General features: G+C 36.9%; 1 protein-coding gene across 1 annotated transcript; it reads right to left on the bottom strand.

Moving 5' to 3' along the window:
• Positions 1-1,296: 1,296 nt before the first annotated feature.
• On the bottom strand, positions 1,297-21,728 carry LOC149713077 (uncharacterized). Its single transcript, XM_089845973.1, has 7 exons — positions 21,363-21,728; positions 17,648-17,782; positions 16,572-16,697; positions 10,414-10,638; positions 3,903-4,007; positions 2,279-2,734; positions 1,297-1,751 (listed from the first exon to the last, which is right to left on the bottom strand). Exons 1-7 carry the CDS (start codon positions 21,489-21,491, stop codon positions 1,635-1,637), a joined length of 1,293 nt encoding a protein of 430 aa, XP_089702099.1. The 5' UTR covers positions 21,492-21,728; the 3' UTR covers positions 1,297-1,634.
• Positions 21,729-23,027: the final 1,299 nt, after the last annotated feature.

Raw genomic sequence — 23,027 nt, 5'->3', positions numbered from 1 at the left:
TTACTATATCTATGGTTCCCCCTAAAAAATAAAGTATAGATGTTCCAAACGCCACCTAGCAGCAGCTACTATTCCTAACATGAAGTTCTAAGAAAATTAGACCAAGTATCACGTGTCCTATGACGTCAAAATTAAAATCCCGCCTAAATTGGGCGCCGCCATCTTTAAAATCCGCAAAAACCATTTTTTTTGCCCAGAGATGGCGCTGTTTTGGTCCAATAAATTGGGGGAATGAAGAGGGGAATCAAGGAATAATTCGGAACATATAGTTGGCGATAGTAATATATGGGAAACACGGTTAGTGAGCAATCCCTAGCGTTAGTTAATCCATGTCTCCAGGTTCAAAACATTTTCGTGTCACCAAAGAAAATATAAAACTAATCGTACCCGCCCCGGTGTCACGAACTCACCAAAGTATCGAGTGGGCTGTGACGTCAGTGAACACTTACCACCTCCAGTAGCATAGTCCACTCGGTCACGCGCTCAAAGACACGAGTCCTGTAACATAGAGTTGAGTATTCCGAGTGGCGTCAATTGGTTAAAAATGACGTCAAAGTCCTGTTTTCGGGAACGAAATGGAAAGCGAATCGTGTTTTCGCTAATTGGCCACAGCAGATCGCGCAATTTTAAACGTTTTATGTTCGAATGCTTCATTTGGTTCGCGATACTAACCGCGCCACCTATAGCCATTAACCGGATATATGATGCGTTTCTCATTTCTTTCCGAATGAAATAGACGTTTGACCAAATGTTTGGCCAATTGACTCAACTCGGTCGATAGCTAGTCACCTAGATATTTAAATATGAGTCCTTACTTGAATTGCTAAGGTAGTTATGACCAACAGTTTGTAAATAAAACAAGAAGTATACTTCGTTAGGCCATACGTGAATTTTGTTGCGGTTATCACTCAGTGCACCTGCAATGGGCATCATCATTTCCGTTGAATCTAACCACCGAATCGTGCCACGCAGCCCACGCTTACTATGTTTAACCAGACGACAGAAAGTCGTGTGAAATTTCCCAACCACTACTCGAACACTAGGCCTACTACTTCAAATTATAATTCTAGAAACGCCCCTACATATCGCTTTGTACATCCCTTTAAAGTACAGCTTTGACTGGCTGATTTTGAAAAGAAGCCAGAGAGAAAGACATTAAGACTTTTAGGGTTGTTGTACATCGTAAACATAATTTGAATGAGATTACACTTCAGAAGGCTATCATTAACCTAATTACTTTTCATGTTATTTCTATTTGGTAAAGGCCAATATAAGCTTGTAAAAATTAAGAGACTCTTTAACAGGACGTAATATTTTATCCTAAATAATAATTTGTACATGTTTTTATATAGGCATCAGTATCGAAATGCAAAATAATATATTTTCTCGGCGAATATACAAAATACTATTTACGCGGAATATTAATATATTTTTAGACATCTAGGGCCCTAGGGGCATTTATTTTTGGAATGCTTAAGTACCGAGAAATTCATAATATCAGTCAATTAATTTCTCTTTAAAATATAAATCTTAAAACCAAAATACTTCTACTAAAATAGACTATTTTCTCAGGGACTATATTAAATTTAAAGAGTGACTTCTTCGGTAGTTAGGCGTAGTTGAGGATTGTCGTTTCAAGTTGTTGATAGATCAACGCGAGAGGAGTTTCGTGAAGACGGCGTTGATGAACGATACCCTTTGTTAAGGTGGCATTTCAATTGGAAGTATGCTTTTTCAAGTTGAATCATTTCCTGCAAAATAGGTTATAACGTTAGGCAATGGGTTAGAATAGGAATTTGGGTCCTATTCTACTCTGATCCTTAAACACAATAAGGTTCAAAATGTTCCTTCAACAGGAAAGTGTTCTTTAAAGGCCGACTTCCATCGAAAAGAGTTCTAGCGAACTGAAAACCGAGCATCGAGTCTAACAATGGAGCGCATTTTTTCCCACTTCTAGCGTTTATGAAAATGCAGCTTTAGTTTACGGATTTGTATTCTGCAATTCACCTTATGAAGAATTTGGGTCGACAATTTCAAAAGATATCTTTTAAAAACACGGGTTTTTGACTATGCCTATCGTTAAATTACAAATGTTTAGTAGCGAAATAATCTTTGTACCCCTTCTCGTATGGGCCGACTTGTCTAGGTTGCTATTTGAAAAGGCTACTCAGCAATTGCGACCTACTCGCTCTATACTAACAACTAAATATCATCAATGTATGTGAGATAAATTTTAGACCTTGATAACCTAATTTCAAACTGTTTATAGACGTCTTACCTTGGTTTGTCCTGATAGCGTCAACTGCAACTTGTTGAGTTCTATGAGTTTCTGATTAAGTAGATACGTCATGTGATCAGCCCTATTTTGAGCTTTACGACAAGAGTCCTCCATCTCGTGCAGTCTGAGTTGCAATCTATAAATGGCCTCGTCCTTTTCTGATTCGTCAGCTCCCGTGTTCTGTTCGCGGACTTCCTCCGTCTCGAGATTCCCAATAGAGTTTAACAATGAGTCAGAGTCGGTCCCGTTTACTTTCGGCGGTGCATTTTCATTGGGACCTTGCAGTTCCAAGCTATCAGAAACAATTTCGTTGGTCGTGAAATTAGAATCACTTTGAGTTTGATCGACGCTTCTAATATTTTCCCGGAGTCTCTGATTTTCTTCCCGAAGTTGATTTATCTCAGTCTGTTGCTCCTCCAGTTTTTGACGTAACATCAAGACAATTTGTGATGGATTCTAAATGATTATAAAGAATTATTAAATACCAAATTGCTTTCAATCTGATTCCACTCTCAAGAAAATGTGTTTTATTCATTTGGAAATTAAAATAAAACACTTTCCTATAGTAATAATAACATTTGTTTTTCAAAAATAACAAATACAGGCGGCTCTATTTGCGGCTTAGTCAACTAAGAGCAAAGGCATATAGAAAAACATAGTGCGGCACTGGATGGATCAAAACTTTCCTTCATCGTATTCCCCCAAATATTATGTTTACGACATACCCCCCACCCCGGTCTTCTTTGCAAAACCAACGCTCTATTTTAATATAACCAAGAAGCGATATCTAGTTTACTAGGGAGAAGTAATAAATTCGCCACATTTCTAGCTTTATCTCCAATCCAAACCTAGGTCCGGAGTTAATCCCCGCCCCTAAATTACAACCGGCATCTCATTGGTTCTTGAAAACTCACGTCAGCGCTACGCGAATGCTGAAAATTACGTATTTTCCGACTGAGAAGAGGCGAAATAGCCCGGCCTCCTTTTACGTCCCTCCTTGTATCTTGAATGGGGTACTGGCATCTGATACCTTCTCCCTTATAAACTAGATATTTCTTCTTGATATAACCTTATCTTTTATTTAATTCCTCTCCAATTATCAGGCAATCAGAGCGTTATAATATCTTTCGTAAATTTAATACGGTTTGACTAGAGCTAATTAATACTCTTAGTAAATGCGAGAGCAAGTAATTTGGTTGGCTCAGAGACAACGCAAATTAAATGACTGTCATCTACGTCTCCTTACCCCCACCTTTTTTCTAGTTGCCATGATTCTTTGTACAATTTAAGAACATTGGTTTCTAATGTATGCTTATGAGAGGCTGTAAAACACTACGTATTATGAATTCCCATCTCTTACCTTCCAAAATTCATTTCACTAAATCCAACCTTGTGAGTAAGATTGAAATTTGTATTTTTTCTCTCTGCGCATGGGCGAAATTTACAACTCACCAACCACCTTTTCCCACGTGACCAAACAATACATCCGAAATACCGACTCACTTTAGAGCCAAGTCACTTCCGCTAGTGTAACGTATACATTTGGTGGCCAGTTTTTGGACCAAGTTGGGAATTCATAATATTTATATATACATAGGGTGAAATCATCAGTTGAATTATATACCTGATCACTATTTTCTTTGGTCTGATCTTGACTAGAGTTCGTTTGAATATTCTTAATTTCAGAATGTTCATTCTCTTCACCTTTCATTCTCAATTCAGCCAATTCCTGCAAAGAAGAAGATAAATGTTTATATTTACATGTTAAAAAATTAATCGAAAATATGCAGGGAATGTTCCAAGCAATGTTCTATCACATTAGAATGATAAAGTGGTAATTATATTAAGTAACCTTTCACTTTGACTGTCCGTCCGTTCCAATTTTCGGAATAATAAAATACCTTTCTGGCGGTAATTTATTTTTTTTTCACGTGTTTATCTATCTATCTTAATTTTTTTTTCACGTGTTTATCTATCTATCTATATCTATATAAATCAAAGTCCTGACTGACTGACTGACTGACTGACTGACTGATAATCAACGAACAGCCCAAACCGCTTGCCCTAGAAGGCTGAAAATTTGCAGGAACGTTACTCATAAGTAGTAGGCGCGTACTAAGAAGGATTCCCCCCCAATCCGCCGCCATCTTAAAAAATGGCGCCCAGAAATGTAAAAACTCTTCTCTATGCAACTAAGTTCGCGCGTTTCAACCGATTTCACAGATATTTAGTACACGGGCTTCCTTTAACCTATTTACGGGCTGAATGGTCTTTTGGGTTCGATTTGCTGCCATCTTTTTAAATGGCAGCCAAAAACTAAAATCCCTTCTTTATGGAATAATGCCCGCGTGAAAAGTAATAAAAACTGTCCCGACGGGCTGACGGGCAACGCCGAGTGCCTTCGCTTCAAGGGTGCTACAAAAATATTAGTCGAATCAGTAAATTCTACCCATTCTTTGCATCATTTTCATGGAAGTTCTTATTACACGCGAGCGACGCCGCGGGTAACAGCTAGTATCTATATAAATCGAAGTCCTGACTGACTGACTGATAATCAACGCCCAGCCCAAACCGCTTGCCCTAGAAGGCTCAAAATTTGCAGGAACGTTACTCATAAGTAGTCGGCGCGTACTAAGAAAGATTTCTCCAATCCGCCGCCATCTTAAAAAATGGCGCCCAGAAATGTAAAAAGTGGCGCCCAGAAAAATCTTCTCTATGCAACAAAGTCCGCGCGTTTCAACCCATTTCACATATAATTAGTACACTGGTTTCCTTTAACCGATAGACGGGCTGAATGGTCTTTCGGGTTCGATTTGTTGCCATATTTTTAAATGGCGGCCTGAAATTAAAAAAACCGTTCTTTATTGAATAATGTCCGCGTGGAAAGTAATAAAAAATGTCCCGACGGGCTGACGGGCAACGCCGAGTGCCTTCGCTACAAAAATATTAGTCAGCAGTAAAATCTACCCATTATTATTATATTTTGATGGAAGTTCTTATTACACGCGAGCGACGCCACGGGTAACAGCTAGTAGTCTATAGAGAGCGTTCAGTTGGCTGAGTAGTACAAAATTTCACAATGGTTCTTGCAGTCATATTGGTGGGTTTCAGCTTTCCTTCAGCATTTAACCCACAGACTTGCCGTGAAAATTATCTCACTAATCTTCTTAACTGCCCCTTAGGTTCATGATACACTTTTATTTTTTAAACCGTTAATGTCCCTAAACCTAATGCTCAATTATAAAACTTACAGGCAGTATCCACCAGATAACCCGCCCAGGCCGTCCTTATATTTATATGAAAGGTACCCCCAAATTTTGAATCCCTGATTACAATTCAACGTAATGAATCCGAGCCTAAATTTTACTAGTCTAAATATCCAAACCACACATAGCCTATAATAGCCTGTCTAACATCTAGAAAGTTTCTTTAAGAAATTTAACGTAATGGCAAGATTGGGTAAATGCCATACTTATTCTGATTACGTTACTTATGATAGAAGTCAAGTGTTATAACGAAGCCAGCGTAACATGAAATAGAGGATTGAATATGAAGTGAAAATATAGTAAAGGATTAAGTACGGAGTGAAAATAAAGTAGAGGATTAAGTACGGAGTGAAAATAGAGTATTAAGAGTGGAAAGAAAGTAAAATAGAGGATTAAGTATGGAGTGGAAATGAAGTAGAACACTAAGTATAGAGTGGAAATGAAGTAGAACACTAAGTATGGAGTGGAAATGAAGTAGAACACTAAGTATGGAGTGGAAATGAAGTAGAACACTAAGTATGGAGTGGAAATGAAGTAGAACACTAAGTATGGAGTGGAAATGAAGTAGAACACTAAGTATGGAGTGGAAATGAAGTAGAACACTAAGTATGGAGTGGAAATGAAGTAGAACACTAAGTATGGAGTGGAAATGAAGTAGAACACTAAGTATGGAGTGGAAATGAAGTAGAACACTAAGTATGGAGTGGAAATGAAGTAGAACACTAAGTATGGAGTGGAAATGAAGTAGAACACTAAGTATGGAGTGGAAATGAAGTAGAACACTAAGTATGGAGTGGAAATGAAGTAGAACACTAAGTATGGAGTGGAAATGAAGTAGAACACTAAGTATGGAGTGGAAATGAAGTAGAACACTAAGTATGGAGTGGAAATGAAGTAGAACACTAAGTATGGAGTGGAAATGAAGTAGAACACTAAGTATGGAGTGAAAATAAACGGGAGGATTAAGAATGGAGTGAAAATAAAATAGAGGATTAAGTATTTAGTGAAAATAAAATAGAGGATTAAGTATGTAGTGAAAATAAATAGGAAGATAAAGTATGGAGTGAAAATAAATAGGAAGATAAAGTATGGAGTGAAAATAGAGGATTAAGTATGGAGTGAAAACAAAGTAGAACACAAAGTTTGGAGTGGAAATAAAAAAGAGGATTAAGTATAAAGTGAAAATAAAGGAGAGAATTAAGTATGGAGTGAAAATAATTAGGAATATTAAGTATGGAGTGAAAATAGAGGATTAGGTATGGAGTTAAAATAAAGTAGAACACAAAGTTTGGACTGAAAATAAAATAGAGAGTTAAGTATGGAGTGAAAATAAATGGAGAATTAAGTATAGAGTGAAAATAAATTAGAGGATTAAGTATGGAGTGGAAATGAAGGATAGAAATGAGTATGCAGTGAAAAAGGTTCTCAATTAAGAGCAGTTAAAATGAAATAGAGGATTAAGTATAGAATGACAATTATTAATATATAATATAAATATGAAATTATATTAAAACATAAAATTATATTGTAGGTGTAATTTATTAGACACGAACATTCATATAGATGTACATAAAAATATAATTCATAGTTTTCTTAAATTTTTTTTTTTTTTTATTAATGACCGTAACATAAACTAAATTACCAGTAATTACCCAAACCCTCCTCATTAGAAACATTCCATCTTGACAGCACTGTAACTCAGAAACTAATTATCCTCTATTAAAACCAACACAGCTAGGCACGATACCATACCACAGAATGTGCTAGACTGTCAAAAGTAAAGCTCTGCAAAAAATATTTATATTATACCTTTCGTATTATAGCAATCCTAGCAAAAACTGTTTTCCGGCATAGTTCGTTCGATTTGTAGTAGGTGTAGTGCGGCCAATACTCCGCCATAGCGAAGGTTTAAAGCAGACGGCAAAACAAAGCCGCCGCTCGTGGACGATCGAACTGGACTATCACGAGACGCGAAACACGCATTACAAATCGATAAGATGATCCACCCGTGTACGAACTACTAGCTCTTATGACCAAGTGAAGGTTGAGTTACAACATTCATAAAACATTATGAAGATCACTGGTTATGCTAGCAAAGACCTACATATTATTTACGCACGGGACTCACTGAATTAGAACGAGGAAGTCCGCTGCTGCGAAATATAATTCTGCTCCGTGATATTTTACTACTACGAATGATTATAGTGAAAAGCGTCGCGTACACGTACCTCGAGGGTCGTATAGAGAGCGCCCCGACAAGAAGGAATTATACGTGGAGTTTTATGGGGGTTTTGAACTTGATTTGGAATTGGAAACAATGTCTTATTAGCATTATCAAAAACAAATACAAATAACTTGTCCTGAAGTGAAAATACACTGAGGAGGTTAATGAAATCTTTGTCAGTATGATCAAGAAGTGATATCTAGTTTATTAGGAAGAAGGTATAAATTCGTCACATTTTATACCTAGGTCCGGAGTTAATCCCCGCCTCTAAATTACAACCAGTATCTCATTGGTTCTTAAAAAAACTCACGTCAGCGCGACGCGAATGACGAAAATTACAGTCATATTTTCGGACTGAGGAGAGGCGAAATAGCCTGGCCTCCTTTTACGTCCCCCCTTGTATTTTGAAAGGGGGACTGGGACTATGGCGCGCGAATACTTAGACATCTTATACCTTCTCCCTAATAAACTAGATATCACTTCTTGGTATGATGTTTACAACAAGTGAGGACGAATGAGATCCGAACTTTTACAACGCGTTCCAAGTCTTGATATCTTTCACTCAACTAACCTTTTTGGTCAACGCGTTCTAGCAAAAGTTCTTAGTTAAAAACGAAAAGTATATTTCGTTCACGGTTCTCAGTCTTTGGCTGTAAACGCCTTGTAAAATGAGGAGCAATTGACCCTCCTCAACCCCTTCACGAACCAACCAATCACAGAAGAGCTTTTTTTAGAGATAAATGTTTATGGTGGTGATCCAAAATATCAATTCTTGGTACTAGAGCCAACATCGGCAACAATACTGAGCCTATTCACGAATATTCGCTGTGCTACGGTTTTGAAAGTAGGTAGAGGGGGGGTCGACACTATTCTGAAAGGTAAAGGGGGTTCTCAAATTACACGGCGCGAGCAAGCTCCAAAGAAGTATACTTTTTGTTTTATCTATAAAATTTTGGTTCTAGTTTAATATTAATTTCCTTTTATCATTTTTTAATTTCTCTCCCCAGAAAATACCCCATACAGTTTTTAATTTTGAGAAATTAATTACCATAGATTTCGTTGTACAAACCTAGTTGTAAATGTAACAATTTCGGTATGCCAACGCACTCTCGTATGACTCTAATTTTCCCTTGTATACCGCTAGGATGCATTATATGATAATTGGCGCCTAGGCTATCCTCACCGTTATTTCACAATCCAATTTTTCTATTTCCCTATGATAACATTTATTCGAAAGCACCCTAAGTCACTACAAAACTCCCAGTTATTATTCCTCCTTGCTTTAACGCTTGGTTTCATTGCATCAATACCTTTGGAAGCTTTTCACCTGCCTGCTAGTACGCGGAGAGCCTCTCACTAATAATGGATCGATGAACATTCAACGTTTTCAAGGCACGCCAAAAATCATTTCTAGATCTTTCTACTAAGCTATTTTGACAATAGTAAACTCTTAAAGATATTTTTCTTAGAAGGGCCGCGATAAGCGAATATACAGTAGAGCTTCAAAACACGTGTAGATTAAAACGACGCGACGTTCAGAGCAATGTCTCTAGCTACTTAAAAACTAAACCGGTTGTTTTCATTTGTTACACCGAACGCTTTTATAAAACGGGTAGGAGTTTAATTTGGGTCAATATCGTAAAAAGCATAGAGCGCTTTAATTTGAAGCTCTTGGGTGGGTGGCGTCATAGAGGAATTATTATATTGGAGTTGCAGGTTCCACCAACAGTGCTCCCCCACCCAGCTCAATTATTATTATGGTTTTTTTTAATTGACAAATATCAACCTTCAGCGTAACGTACATTAAAATGTAAAGGAAATTAGTCTTTAAAAACTTCTTATCTCTGTATATGTATAAAACTTTCCCAATGCCTTTATCAAGGGTAATTTCAGTTCTTAACCATGAAGAGCTCCGAATTTTCCACGATTAAAGAATAAACAACGCAATAACAATAAGTATGATATTCCCTTCCTATTGTTGTAATGCTCATTTCCTTGTTAGTGACGGCTAATCTTTCATGACGGTTAAAGCAAAAGTATCATAATAACAATATATTTCCTCTCCATTATCGTAATGCTTAATTAAAGGCCGACTTCCATCGAAAAGAGTTGTAGCGAACTGAAAACCGAGCATCGAGACTAACAATGGAGCGACGGCGTCGATTTTCGAAGCCCCGCTGGGTCAAAAGATGGAAGGGTTCTCGCTAACTGAAAGTCGTGCAATGTGGCTATAGCGAACTGAAGATGAACAATAGAGAATTTCCTTCAGGGTAAAGCAAAAATTCGAGAGGCAATAAATTTTAAAGGATTTCTATTGTTCATCTTCAGTACGCTAGAAATAAATTGCACGGCTTTCAGTTAGCGAGAACCCTTCCAACTTTTGCCCCCCAGCGGGGCTTCGAAAATCGGCACGGTCGCTTCATTGTTAGTCTCGATGCTCGGTTTTCAGTTCGCTAGAACCCTTTTCGATGGAAGTCGGCCTTTAAGCGTCAAAAATTGTTTTTGTTTACTTTCCTATAACGTTATGGATAAGCATTGCTGCCTGAACACATGTTAATTTTGAACGTCTTTCATTGAGTGTATTTCTTACTTATTGTTGTCATACGTTCACACAGTTAATTCAAGCATATATTTATTGTACTTACGGATTTAAGTTTTGTTAGTTGAAAATCTCTGTGTTCAATGGCGGCGTCTTTCAAATGATTTTCTCTCGTTAAGTCTTCTTGTACTTTGATGATTGTCATTCGTAATCGAATATTGTCTTCTTCTTTGCTTTCCAATTCCTGGTTTAGTTTGTTAACCGTCTCTTCAAGATCGTTTCGTTTTTGGCACTCGGCTTTCAACAACTCGTCTAAAGATTCCGACGCCGTCTGTAAACGAATGATATTGAAATTCAATTGTTAATTGTGATCAATTCATTGTGTTTAAAATACTGAATGGAAGTAAGCGCCGAGTATAAATACTTCTCCTGACGGGTTGGCGTTATTCAGGAATAATACGTGGTTTAAAGTAGCTCGTTAAAATATGGGTTTCAAACACGTTCCTGTTAAGAACGGTGATCACCGACATTCGTCAATTTAATTGGTCTCCTACACTAATGTAATACGCGGTTACCCATTTCATTTCTCTACAATCGTCTGTAGAAATTTTCCCTGCATAACACCAACGAGTTAGGAGAAGTATCTGGACTGGTCGCGGGCAAAAGTTTACGCCCTGTATAGCCATTTTCTATGAAAAGATGATAAAGATCCAAAAATAAAACAAGCCGTCATTCAAATTTTAAAATAGGAAACATCCACGAAAAGATAGAATTTAGTATGGTTCAGTTCAGTTTTTAGGCACATCGTTTGATGTACATCTAACGATGGGGGTATTAGTTTGACTTGGTCTGAAGAAGAAGAAGAAGAAGATGTATCGTTCGTCTTTTTAAAGGGAGAGTGAAAAGGGATTTTTGATTTTCAAAGGTGGAGATTATGATTTGTCTATAACAGTGCAATGCGAATGTACAACGCACATGTTAATGAACGCACTTAGAGTGAAAAGGGATAAATTATGTTAAGGTGATATTTTTCATTAATTGGTGATTTTAAAGGGGAAAGGCTTATGATCCATCTCTAACAGTACAATGCGGGTGCAGTGTGAAAATATTAATGAACAAACAGTAATATCTGTAGTCTTTTATGAACACGCAAATTTATCATATTGCCTCACCTAAAACGAGAAATTTCATTCTCTCTTTCAAATTTCTCATACATCAAGCCATGACTTTTCTAAGAATCCGAACTTTCTATACAATAAAAAGTTCGGGGTTTACACAAAGAAAGAACTCAAGTTGGGTGTTTTACCGAATTCTTTCTCTTTCAAACGCTTCTGGTCATAAGTCCATGTTATAAATTTATAAGATGCGATATGTATGCGTCCGCATAAGTCTATTTTGTCAACCCATCGAGAGGCTAAACTAAAACTATCAAATTTATAAGATGCGATAAGTGTGCGTTGGCATAAATTTATGTTGTAAAGTTAAATGAGCGTTATGCTTTTGATCATTTTAGCATTGCTAAAGGCAGGAGGGATAATCACTAAAATGGGTAATCACTATAATTAAACTTTCTCCTTCAAAAGGTTCAGGGCATAAGTCTTTTAAAAGGGATTGGGAATAGGGGTTATTTAGTGGTTCTGAGCAATCATTTTAGCACTGTTAAAAGCAACGCGTCGAGGGGCTATTCACTAAAGAAGACTTTTTCCATTGGTGATTTTCATTGATGCTTTTAAATGTGGTAGGGATTTATTGATGATTTAAAATGAATGCGGAAAAAGGTAACTAATACCAATTCCAAAGATAGAATGTTCTCGATAGATGGAGCCTTACAAACGATGGGGCTCTAATCTGGCCGGGGGCCATCTTGTTTTACCCCTGTTTACCGATCTAGCGATATCCTCGTACAAGATCACCAAACAAATATCATAACGCGAGGGCGTGTATAACATGGTAAGGTTTGTAAAGTGCGCGTAAAGATCCAACCATAACGAGGTGCTGACATGAACGGTAGCAACAGCCGTTAGGAATTTTGGACGTATAGACCTTTTCGATAATTACATACAGAGAAACCAACACACTGGAGCGAGGCCCTCCACCATTGGGGTATTCTCCCTCTCCCCAAGAAGTAACGCCAGAGTTCACTACATGCGGAAGGCTAGTCAACTCACACTGCCTTTAGCGGTGCTTCTTGTGAGATAGATAATACGCCCAATGGGGGCCTCGCCCCAGTGTGTCGGTTTCTCATACGTTATTTCCGAAATGGTATATAGACCACTACGAATATTACATGTAGGGAAAAAACTTCCAGGGACAAGCCTCCATACTGGATAATCTCCCTCATGCCAGGATACACCGCTAGAGGCACGACCGAGTATTGAGCTTGGGCTGCCTCTAGTGGCGTCTTGTGGCGTCAGGGAAATTATCCAGTATCTGTATGTAACGTTCGTATTTTTCTAATGAGGTTTCAGCGTGTAGATCAAAGTCTATCACCAACTACTGATTGAAACTTTTATTCTTTATTGTCTTATTTTTATCAATAAGATTTTATTAGAGTCATTTAGAGTACGTCATAATGACGTAAATAACGTCATCCCTGCTATGGTCTGGTGGAAAAATTTTCAAGGCTTCAATAACGAATTAAAATCCCAAATGTTTCCTCTTTCGATGGTAAAAGTGATAATAAAAGTTTCGCGTTTGGTTTCGTAATCACGTTTCGGCGTTTTCAAGGTGGTATTTATATTATACGTTTTTTTATCCTTCATAACCAACATAGCCTTACGTTTTATCGAATAACAGTTTTTAAAAATATTTCGCATCAATTATTCATCATTCTTTACAAGGGTTTATTTTAAGTGGAATGAGCTGGTGAAACGAAATTATTTTTATGGTAAGTGAACAAAACAAGCAATATTGCGATTACGTAATATTACTATCTACGTGTGTTAGCTTAACTCTATGAAGAAATACTATCTAAGCTTTTGATAAAATTTAGGATTGAATATAAATAGAAAATTGACACTGTGTTTACACTAAGTACTGGTACTTCGTTTAGTTTTTGTGACTTTTGTCAATGATAAGCGCCATTTTCAAGAAATTGGCCCCAATCCAGCTCATACATTAACCTGTTACCTGTTCTTCAAATCAACGCCTAACAATAGCTTAAACACATTCAGTTAATTTCAGCATGAAGATCTAGTTGAGAATAACGGATTGAATAAGGGATATGTGACCGGTCTTTCACAAATTGAGCTGGCAGTGGAGGAGGTACGACACTAGCCAAGATTGAGCGAACCCTCAAAATCCGAGGTGAACGTTTTCATCCAACGTTGGGAGGGAATCTTTTCAGACATTTTTCGTGTCATTTTTCTGAAGCCATTCCCAAAACATCGTTTCTAAAATCTTCAATGCATATTTTATAATAACACGTAGATAAAAAGATAATTTGCTAAATATTTATTCTATTCTATAATAGAAGAGAACCTTGGAAATAATAGGTCTAGTCTATCTTAACATTTTTTTAGGAAAATTTACCCCTGGAATTTTCTAGTTTCCTCCAAAATCGAAATACGTATCTTGAATGTGACTTCAATTCAGCTTATCATCATGAAAGTACTGATAGAGACATGCCAATAATATATCTTTTCAATTAAGTAATCTTGAAGGCTCACGGGATGAGATTCGAAAATTAATAGCTCTCCGCGCTCCTAGAAATACATATTTGCATCGTTTGCGCATGATCTACCTCTTCTCAAGACAACTAAAACGCCAATTTAGGTTTAGTTTACACAATGCAATTTCTCTCTAGTTCATGAATTTAATTAAAAAGGCTTCGATTATTGCTGTGTTAAAAACTAGTCTTGGCGTCGTTCGCGACATGAAAAATACCAACACGTTAATGCACAATTTGAGGGCGCGCAAGATCACGACAAGGTTTTGTTCCAGTAAATAGGTACGGGGGATGAAATTCATTTCACGAAACGGGTTTCATCCCTCATGTTGTCCGTCACTCCGTCAGGACTCTGTCAAACACTTTTTTGATAGCATGATGCTGTTTTTTAGAAACTTATATTTGTAAGTACTTTCAATAGACCTAAAAATAAATAAACAAGCTGACCATATATATATACGTCCGTTAAGGGGCAGATTGAAAATGAAACGAGCTTCATCTAGTGAACAGAAATACAAATTCAAAGGTGACATTTTTTCATTGGCCGAAAACATTCGTCTGCTTTTTCACTCTAGTCTTAAGTCTAATTTTAGTTTACAGTAACGGGTTATTACGGGAGTAGGGACTAAGGTAACTGTTTGCTACCTGAGTGTTGTATTGTCCATTTTTAGTTCCTTTCCTCTTCTAAAACGCTTCTTTTAAAACTTTGAGCCTGTTTCTTTTAATTTACTTTTTAATTTGTCATATAAAACCTAGAGAACCACTAACGACAGTTTCTCCGCCATGATATCTGAGAAAATCTGACACTAAAATTCTGCCTCTGCGCATATCTAAGCGAACCAATAAGATCACCCCTCATTCGTTCATTCGTGAAAGCCCGGTTTAGAAACTCGTATGGCCGTTGTAAATTTTGAATTAATTTATATTTAGGTGTATTTCATCTTAACGATGCTTAATTAGGCATAATCATAAAGTCACAAAGGCTAGGTTTTCGCCGCCCTCCCAACTATAAGAAGATCTTAAACAAACCACTTTTAAAACGATTCCCTGGTGTTTCTGATATCAACCATCCAGTTTGGTCAAATTGGGTAAAGAACAAACATACAATAACAAGCAAACAAACCACATTCTGAAATTCAAGTCAGATTTGGGCATTTCAAAGCATAAGGGATTGTGTTTGTCTACAAATTCTTTGCACCTTGTCTTGAATTCAATAATATAGATTATTTGATTGTCATACACTAAATTTTAAATAGCGTTGCGTCTGACTAAGGCAACACGATAGGTAATTACGATGACAATAGGTTTTTTTATTTCAATGGCAGGTAACGGACAAGCGTTTAAAATTTATAGGAAGCATTTGGGAATGAGAATGACAATGAAAATTATTTTTTCCTTTTGTCATGATCGAGAAAAACCTACGTCTAATCGAACGTATTAGCTTAAAGGGATAATAGCTTATAAATGGATGATTGAATATCGGATGGAAAACAGTCCTTTCATCTAATAAACGATGTTTCAGAAAATTGTTTGTTTGCATGTTTGTTCATTATGAATAGTCACGATTTGTTATTGGCCGAATTTAACCAAACTGCGTGGTTTATATTGAGTAATACCAGAAGTAATATGAGACTAGAAGTATTGAGGTAACCAAATTCTTCACTTGGCGAAAGTGAATTTTCTTGATAACACACCAACAGTTGGCCCTCTGGTAGCAGTTTCTGAATTTTCCCTCCAAAACGTGAGACGCTCTCGGCGGTAGACGGCCGAACTAGATTCAAGCACCCGCGTCCGTGTTCCGCGGCTTTAGGTTGACGGGAAGGGGATAGGAAATGTTTTTGGAACTCAACCAATTTTTTTCTCTCTAGTGTAGGCGCGATGGAACCGGCGAATAAAATCCTCAAATTTGTTCACTAGTGCCAAGATCTACTATGTGCTAGAGCTCTTTACTTCTAGTCTCATCTTACTTCTGGTAATACTAGATGAAGGTTTCATATGGGGTTTGGGTTGAGTTCGTATCAAGCTTGGGACGGTAGCTAAACCTAGCCATTATGAATGTTAAGAACATCCAATTCTAGATCCGTAACATTTTAACTTCAAGTAATAAAATTTTATTGAAATTTAAAGTTGTTCATAGGGTTGGATTTAAATCGTATTTAGTTTTTAGTTATCTTCCTGTCAAGGCCCTATCTCCAATTTCATATGATAATCTAACTTAATGAATTTTAGCATGTACCGATGTTTGAAATTATGAAATTAAGCGCCCTCACATTGGGAAAGATTTGAAGGAATTTAAATTTAAGGAGCGTAAAATATTTATACTTAAACAATTAACCATTAGCCATTTTGATGATCTTAATGAATTTATTTTAACATTTTGAAAAACGAGATCTATTTCAACAGAGGGGCTATTCACTCCTCGTAATGGGTGTATACACTTTACCCTACTTTATTAAAGGCACTACGTTTCGTCTTTAAAAAGCCTGCTCTTGAGAGTGCTAAAATGGTTACAAGTAACCCGTAGTCGGTGTACAAGGAATTTGAGATTGATTTGCCCTTCTATTAAAATCTATCATAAATGCAACTTTATACATTACCTTTTGTATGAGTTGCTTTTCGCTTTGCATTTCTTGAAGGGCCATTTCCAAGGATCTAACGTTTAGTAAAGCTGTGTTCTCCTTGTTAGTCGCTTCGGAAAGTCTCCTTTTTAAGTCCTCCGTCTCCTAAAACGTAGTAATTTCTTATTATAAATGATTAATGGATGTAATTGCTTCATCTCAAAGTTCAAAATTATGTTAAAGCAAGCAGAAAGCTGTAATATTTAAAGATACAATTTGTCTAGCCAAAGGTAAATGGAAATAACAAAAAGAAATTAGGTAATGGGGAGGCTAATGTAAGCCTTCCGCGCATGCACAGTTGGATCAGTGAGCATATACACATTTAGGAGGCTTGGAAAGACCAATTTTGACCGCTCCCCCTTCAAAACCGGTACCAGTGGCCACATGTAATCGTGGTGCCACGGTTAACTACGCTGAGCTCCTAACCGTCTTTTCTTATTTATCCTTTTGAATTTCCTTCTGAATGGATCACGTGACGTTTGGCTCCTCCGCTGTGCGTCATGGTAGCTGCGCGTGAGATACAGAAACAACTGTGCCGTTCAAGTTACCTTACCACTTCCATCTTTGACTCTCAATTCTCTAGTTCCTCCATGGTATGATATTTACGAAGCTATCTCTAGCGCGCTCTCTAGTTTCTTTGCAAAATCAACCAACAAGGGCTCTACTTTGATACTACCTTATCTTATTCTAATTTTTCTTCCCAAAAAATAGCATGCGTTACAATATTATGATAGGTTTTGTACTGCCAACCCGGTTGGTAATGTATAAATGTAGTTCGGCTGCCCAGCTACTTCCCTTAGTATTCATACGCGACTTTTCTCCTAGGGTATCGCGGGAGTAAGTATGTCGTTTAATTGTTACCACGTGATTTTTTCCTACACTCTTCATTATGCCTCACTTTCTATTATTTCTATTACTCTTTGTTGAAGATAATGTTGTGTTTTATATTAAAATTCTAGAGAATTCTGGATAATCATTTGACGGAGATGTGTAACAGAGGTATTGGACCCGATTATCAATTAAGCCAATATGTAAATCTATTTTAATTGGCATACCTCTTCGATTTTTTCCATGTTGTCTTGAGTTTTTCTTTGGTGATTGAACAAAGCTTCTCTAGCGGCGTCTAATTGTACTAACAGTTCACGATTTTCGTAACTAATCCTCCTTAGTGTTGCAGTCTCTTCGTCATCCTAGGGATTCAAAAATATTTACTTAGTTTTTTTTCCTAAATGGAACGAAATATGTAAGCTTTTTGACGACTATTGTAATGTTCTGATAAAATACCTTTACTATTGTACTACTAAGATACCTTCCAGATTCAACATTTAAAACTCAATAGTTTAAATAACAAAAGAAGCGTTATAAACAGACAGACAATAAGTTTCTGCAGAAGTAAGATAAGGGACTAGAAGTAAAGTGATCTAGCATTGGTAATAGATCCTGACACTAGTGAACAAATTTGAGGATTTTAAGCCGCTTCCATCGCGCCTACACTAGAGAGAAAAAAATTGGTCGAGTTCCAAAAATATTTCCTACCCCCTTCCCCTCAACCTAAAGCCGCGGAACACGGACGCGGGTGCTTGAATCTAGTTCGGCTGTCTACCGCCTCGAGCGTCTCACGCTTTGGAGGGAAAATTCAGAAACCGCTACCAGAGGGCCAACCGTTGTTGTGTTATCAAGAATATTCACTTTCGCCATGGGAAGAATTTGGTTACCTCAATACTTCTATAGTCTGTCAAACGAAAGAAGAGCCCTGAGAAATTTGTCCAAATTGGTGTCGCCACCATCGACCCCATAGTAATTTATCAACTTGTTTTGTTTTGTCAATAGTCGTCTGTAATATAGTCTGCTATAAACCGATAGGCTTAATCGCAATAGAATCAATACATTTTGCAATGTATGACAAGTACTTTAACTTATGTCATTAAAATATATTGCAACAAAGATAAAACTGGTGTCTTGTCGTTAATTTTGTTTTATATTCTTTAATACTCGATGATCGTTAAAAACCATGAAACATAAACATATTAAATATATATTGCAAAATGTATTGGTTCTATTGCGATTAAGCCTATCTGTTTATAGCAGACTATATTACAGACGACTATTGACAAAACAAAACAAGTTGATAAATTACTATGGGGTCGATGGTGGCGACACCAATTTGGACAAATTTCTCAGGGCTCTTCTTTCGTTTGACAGACTATTTTCCCTTATCTTACTTCTGGTTTCTGGTATTTCTTATTACATTTCTAATTAATAATCTTTAAATAATTTAATTTAAATTTTAAAATTATTCACGTGATTAACACGAGATATTTAATCCATTTCATCGCTGTTTTTTGATTAATTTTTCATTTAAATATTCCGATGGCTAAAGCGTGGAAACCGGTTTTCTTATTTGAATGTCAAACAGCTAACGTTAAAGGAAACTTGTTCGCATACTTTTATCATAATTATAGTCAGAAAGACCTTGTACAAATAATTTATAGTTAGTGTATTAAATTTACTTTAAATTATCTGCAAAATCGTACTTATTTTTATTTATAGGTAATTTTTTTTAAAAAAATTAGGGGAATTTCACGTCTATAGTCTAGACGTTTGTAAGTAGAAATTTAAAAGCACGTGGGGGAAAAACGTTTTGTCTAGAGCACGTGTTTGAGTCAATTTAAATTCATCGTTTGTTTATCTAACGTAACATCGTAAGGTACATAACTTCCACGAGTATGACACAATGCCATACGTTAATGGTGTGTTTTCGAATATTTTCAGGCGACCTGATAGCCTGATGTAATTTACTAACCGGTTTTTCCTAGGTCACCCCTTTACTCTGCCATGTAAGGAGCCTATTTAGTGGTGACAAAAGGTGTCAAGCTCATGTTTTGGTTTGAAAGATAGACCAAGGCTTAAGTTTTCTTACACTGTTTTCATTCAAATCATCAAGCACACGAGAGGCGCTCAATATTAGGAGTTCATTATTTTCTTTCCGCCGTTTTAAACTATCGCTTAAGTATTAACAGGGATACATTTAATTTTAGAAGTAGGAATGAAGAACAGAGTAGTCTGGGCGCGCGTCAAAGTCCCTGACCCCCTTCCACGGGACGGAGGGGTATGAAAGAAAAGGCGGGTCATAGCGACAGAGGTAAAAATTAATAATGCATTTTTCGCCGTCCCAGTCAGCAACGTTATCAAAACGTAGTTTAAGTGAGCCAATAAGATAATTTAAACTTTTCGTTACGCGTTGGAGGGAGGGACTCTATACTGGGCTATGAGTCGGACTCGGACTGAAGTAAATACTAACCGTTTTCCATTCCTACTTCTAAAATTAAATCTATCCCTGGTATTAACGGATATATTACGCGACAACCAAGCGTAAACAAAACCGTGGCCGTCTGCATAGCCGCCTTGAATACTGCTCTCACGGACGCAAGATGCTCGCGTGCGTGAGCTCGATATTCGAGTAGGCTATGAGAAATTCATGATGACCGTAATTTCGTATGAAATTTAACATTACATGGCAATGGGAATTCTGATACTTATTAGTTAATTCGTTATTTATGATAATATTCCTAAATGAAATCTTCGTAAAAATGTACTTTGTCTACGTTCTAGTAAAACGTGGTTGCTAAATAATTTAGCAATTGAAAAATGGTGCTTCTAATCTCTTTAGTATGGAAAGATTTCAACAGTTTTGAACTTTGCACAATTTGGAAATGTGTTACTTCAGATAACTCGTGTGATAAAAATAAAAAAACCCAGGCTGTTGACAATATTTCGGAGCTACATGTAGAATCCAAAATTACAACGAATTACCAACAAAACTGTATTTTAAATAATCGATTCATTTTGAATGGGTTAGTAAATTACCATGGGTATATAATTCGGGAACCTGATCCCCACTAGTATTATGTAAGTTTAGAATAGGTTAAGTTGGGTGATGTTTAGATTTTTTCATTTTTGCTAATGTTAAGTTGAGCTTAAGTTAGGTGAAGTTAAGCTTAAGTTGGCAGTTGCATTGGTAAGGTGAAGTTAAGCTTAAGTTGGCAGTTGCATGGGTAAGGTGAAGTTAAGCTTAAGTTGGCAGTTGCATGGGTAAGGTGAAGTTAAGCTTAAGTTGGCAGTTGCATGGGTAAGGTGAAGTTAAGCTTTGGCAGTTGCATGGGTAAGGTGAAGTTAAGCTTAAGTTGGCAGTTGCATGGGTAAGGTGAAGTTAAGCTTAAGTTGGCAGTTGGATAAGGTGAAGTTAAGCTTAAGTTGGCGGTTGGGTTAGGTGAAGTTAAGCTTGAGTTAGGTTAAGTTTAGTGTAGTTTCATTTAGGGTTAAGTTTAGTGTAGTTTCATTTAGGGTTAAGTTTAATCTTGTTTAGCTTAGGTTAGGTTAAGTATAGGGTTAAATTTAATCTTGTTAAATTAAGTTTAGGGTACGTTCATTTAGGGATAAGTTTTATCTTGTTTAGCTTAGGTTATGATCAAGTTTAGCAAATTAGCATTTGTTCATTTAGGGTAAGGTTAGGATTATGTCTAGGTTTTGTTCAATTAGTGTTAGGTTTAGCTTAGGTTAGGGTTAACGTTAACTAAAGTTAGGCCTGAGTTTAGCAGTCAATTTTTCGTTTTAAAAATAATGATAAGGAATCATTTTTAATGTCAACAACGCATTGTCACAACTAACTAATCCACATATTGAACGTTTGTCATATACAAGCTCCACCATTAAAACGTCGTGGTATTGGCTTTTAACTATTAAATAATGAAACTCAATAATAATACTTACATCTTCATTAGCAATCCATTTACTGCCTTCGTAATTATTGCACTTTGAGTTCCGAACTATGCTCGACAAATTAGTCCTGCTGGCACTTAAATGTCTGGCAAAATTCATAATAAATTTATTTTTCGTCATGAATTCGAATAATATAATTACACACAAAAATGCAAATAACAATACTCTTATGACTCTCACGCCTAATTGAACACTAGTTTTAACACTAATTTGGCACGAATTAAAACTTCCAAGCAAGCTATTTCCTTTCAAAGCAAATCCTATCACCGCCGACGGAGCGTGAGGATATCCTCACTGGAGCTCCGGATATTCATAGCCTTCCCTAGAGAAGTCGAAGCCAAAATCAACTCTAAATACTGAAGCAACGAACAGATAGTTCTTCTCGGTATTGACAAGGTCGCTATCAGATACTGCAAATATAGCCATGAAAAACGAGGGGAACGTCACTTCGTTTAAAAATTTATTTCAGAAATCCCCGTTCTAAGGTAGGCGTGCCAAAGAGGAGAGAAAGACGGAGAGAGAATCAGTAAAGGCAGCCGGGATCCATGCGTGGTGAAAACGGGGGTAAATCTACGGTACACCGCGGCGCATGAGCGCAGCTTTCTCGCCCATAGTTGACGTAGGGGAGGAGGTCAATCCCCACATGCGCAAAGGATGTGCTTCCTAAAACTAAACGTACCGAAAATTGTTTTTACTACCCCCCTATTTTCCCATTTTTCGAAGGATTTTATAAAGTGCGTTTCTATCTCCCTCTCTCTCTCTCTCTCCTATTTGGGCGTGCTGTGGTACCATAAATGGAGATGTTTTTCTGGTATATCAAGGTCACTCGAAATTTCGAAGCACTGTTTAAAGGTAGGTGCAGGCGGGGCGAATTAATTAGATACATTCCCCTAAGCTCTGGGAAAATGACAAATTTTGTGGCAACCCTGCTTGATTAAAATAATGCTATTTTTCGATTGAGATTTAACATTTCATATTCATAGGCCTCAATCCTCATCTTTCCCTGAGAGAGCTTGAACGCGAGATTGTTTTCATTCAAGGGATAGTATTAGTGTCCTTCCCCTCGATGTAAGCTTACTAAAATTATATTCCACCCAAAAACCCCTCTAACTCTATATTTCGCTTTCTATTTGAACAGTTTTATAAAACTTTTGACGACGTTAGAATTTTTACAATCGAGGCCGTAAAATATCTCATGCTTTCTCTAGGCTAGAAGATATTTTTAGCTTCACCACAAAATTGTTCATGGCTGATGACTGTATCTTGTGGCGAAACAGTTCGTATTGGGTTATGTGTTCACTAATTTCATTACAATCTCTATGAGGTTTACCTTTATGGCGTAAAATTAGTTTATAGAGTTATACTGGCAATCTCTCGTGTAATATTACGTAACCGTAATGTTTGTAGTTAATACTTAATTCGAGGGGCTAGTGAATAGTGATTCACCAAAATTTTGTACACCTCATTTCTCATTTCTGAATTTTTATGTGAATTCCGTTGATTACTTAATGAATTCCTTGATTACGATTTTTTAAGTGATTTCCATAATCTTTACACTGATTTCCCGTTATTGCCGCATATTATGCTCCTACATGTAATTTCTGTTTGAATTCCGGTGATTTTTTGGTGAATGCCGTGATTACCTCTGCAATTTTT

This window comes from Phalangium opilio, unplaced genomic scaffold (assembly GCF_054372755.1).
Source record: "Phalangium opilio isolate 3A_F unplaced genomic scaffold, DU_Popi_V2 ptg000009l_1, whole genome shotgun sequence".
Lineage (NCBI taxonomy): Eukaryota > Metazoa > Arthropoda > Arachnida > Opiliones > Phalangiidae > Phalangium > Phalangium opilio.
The sequence above is the reverse complement of the archived record's forward strand: the minus strand, read 5'-3'. Positions and strand labels throughout refer to the sequence as shown.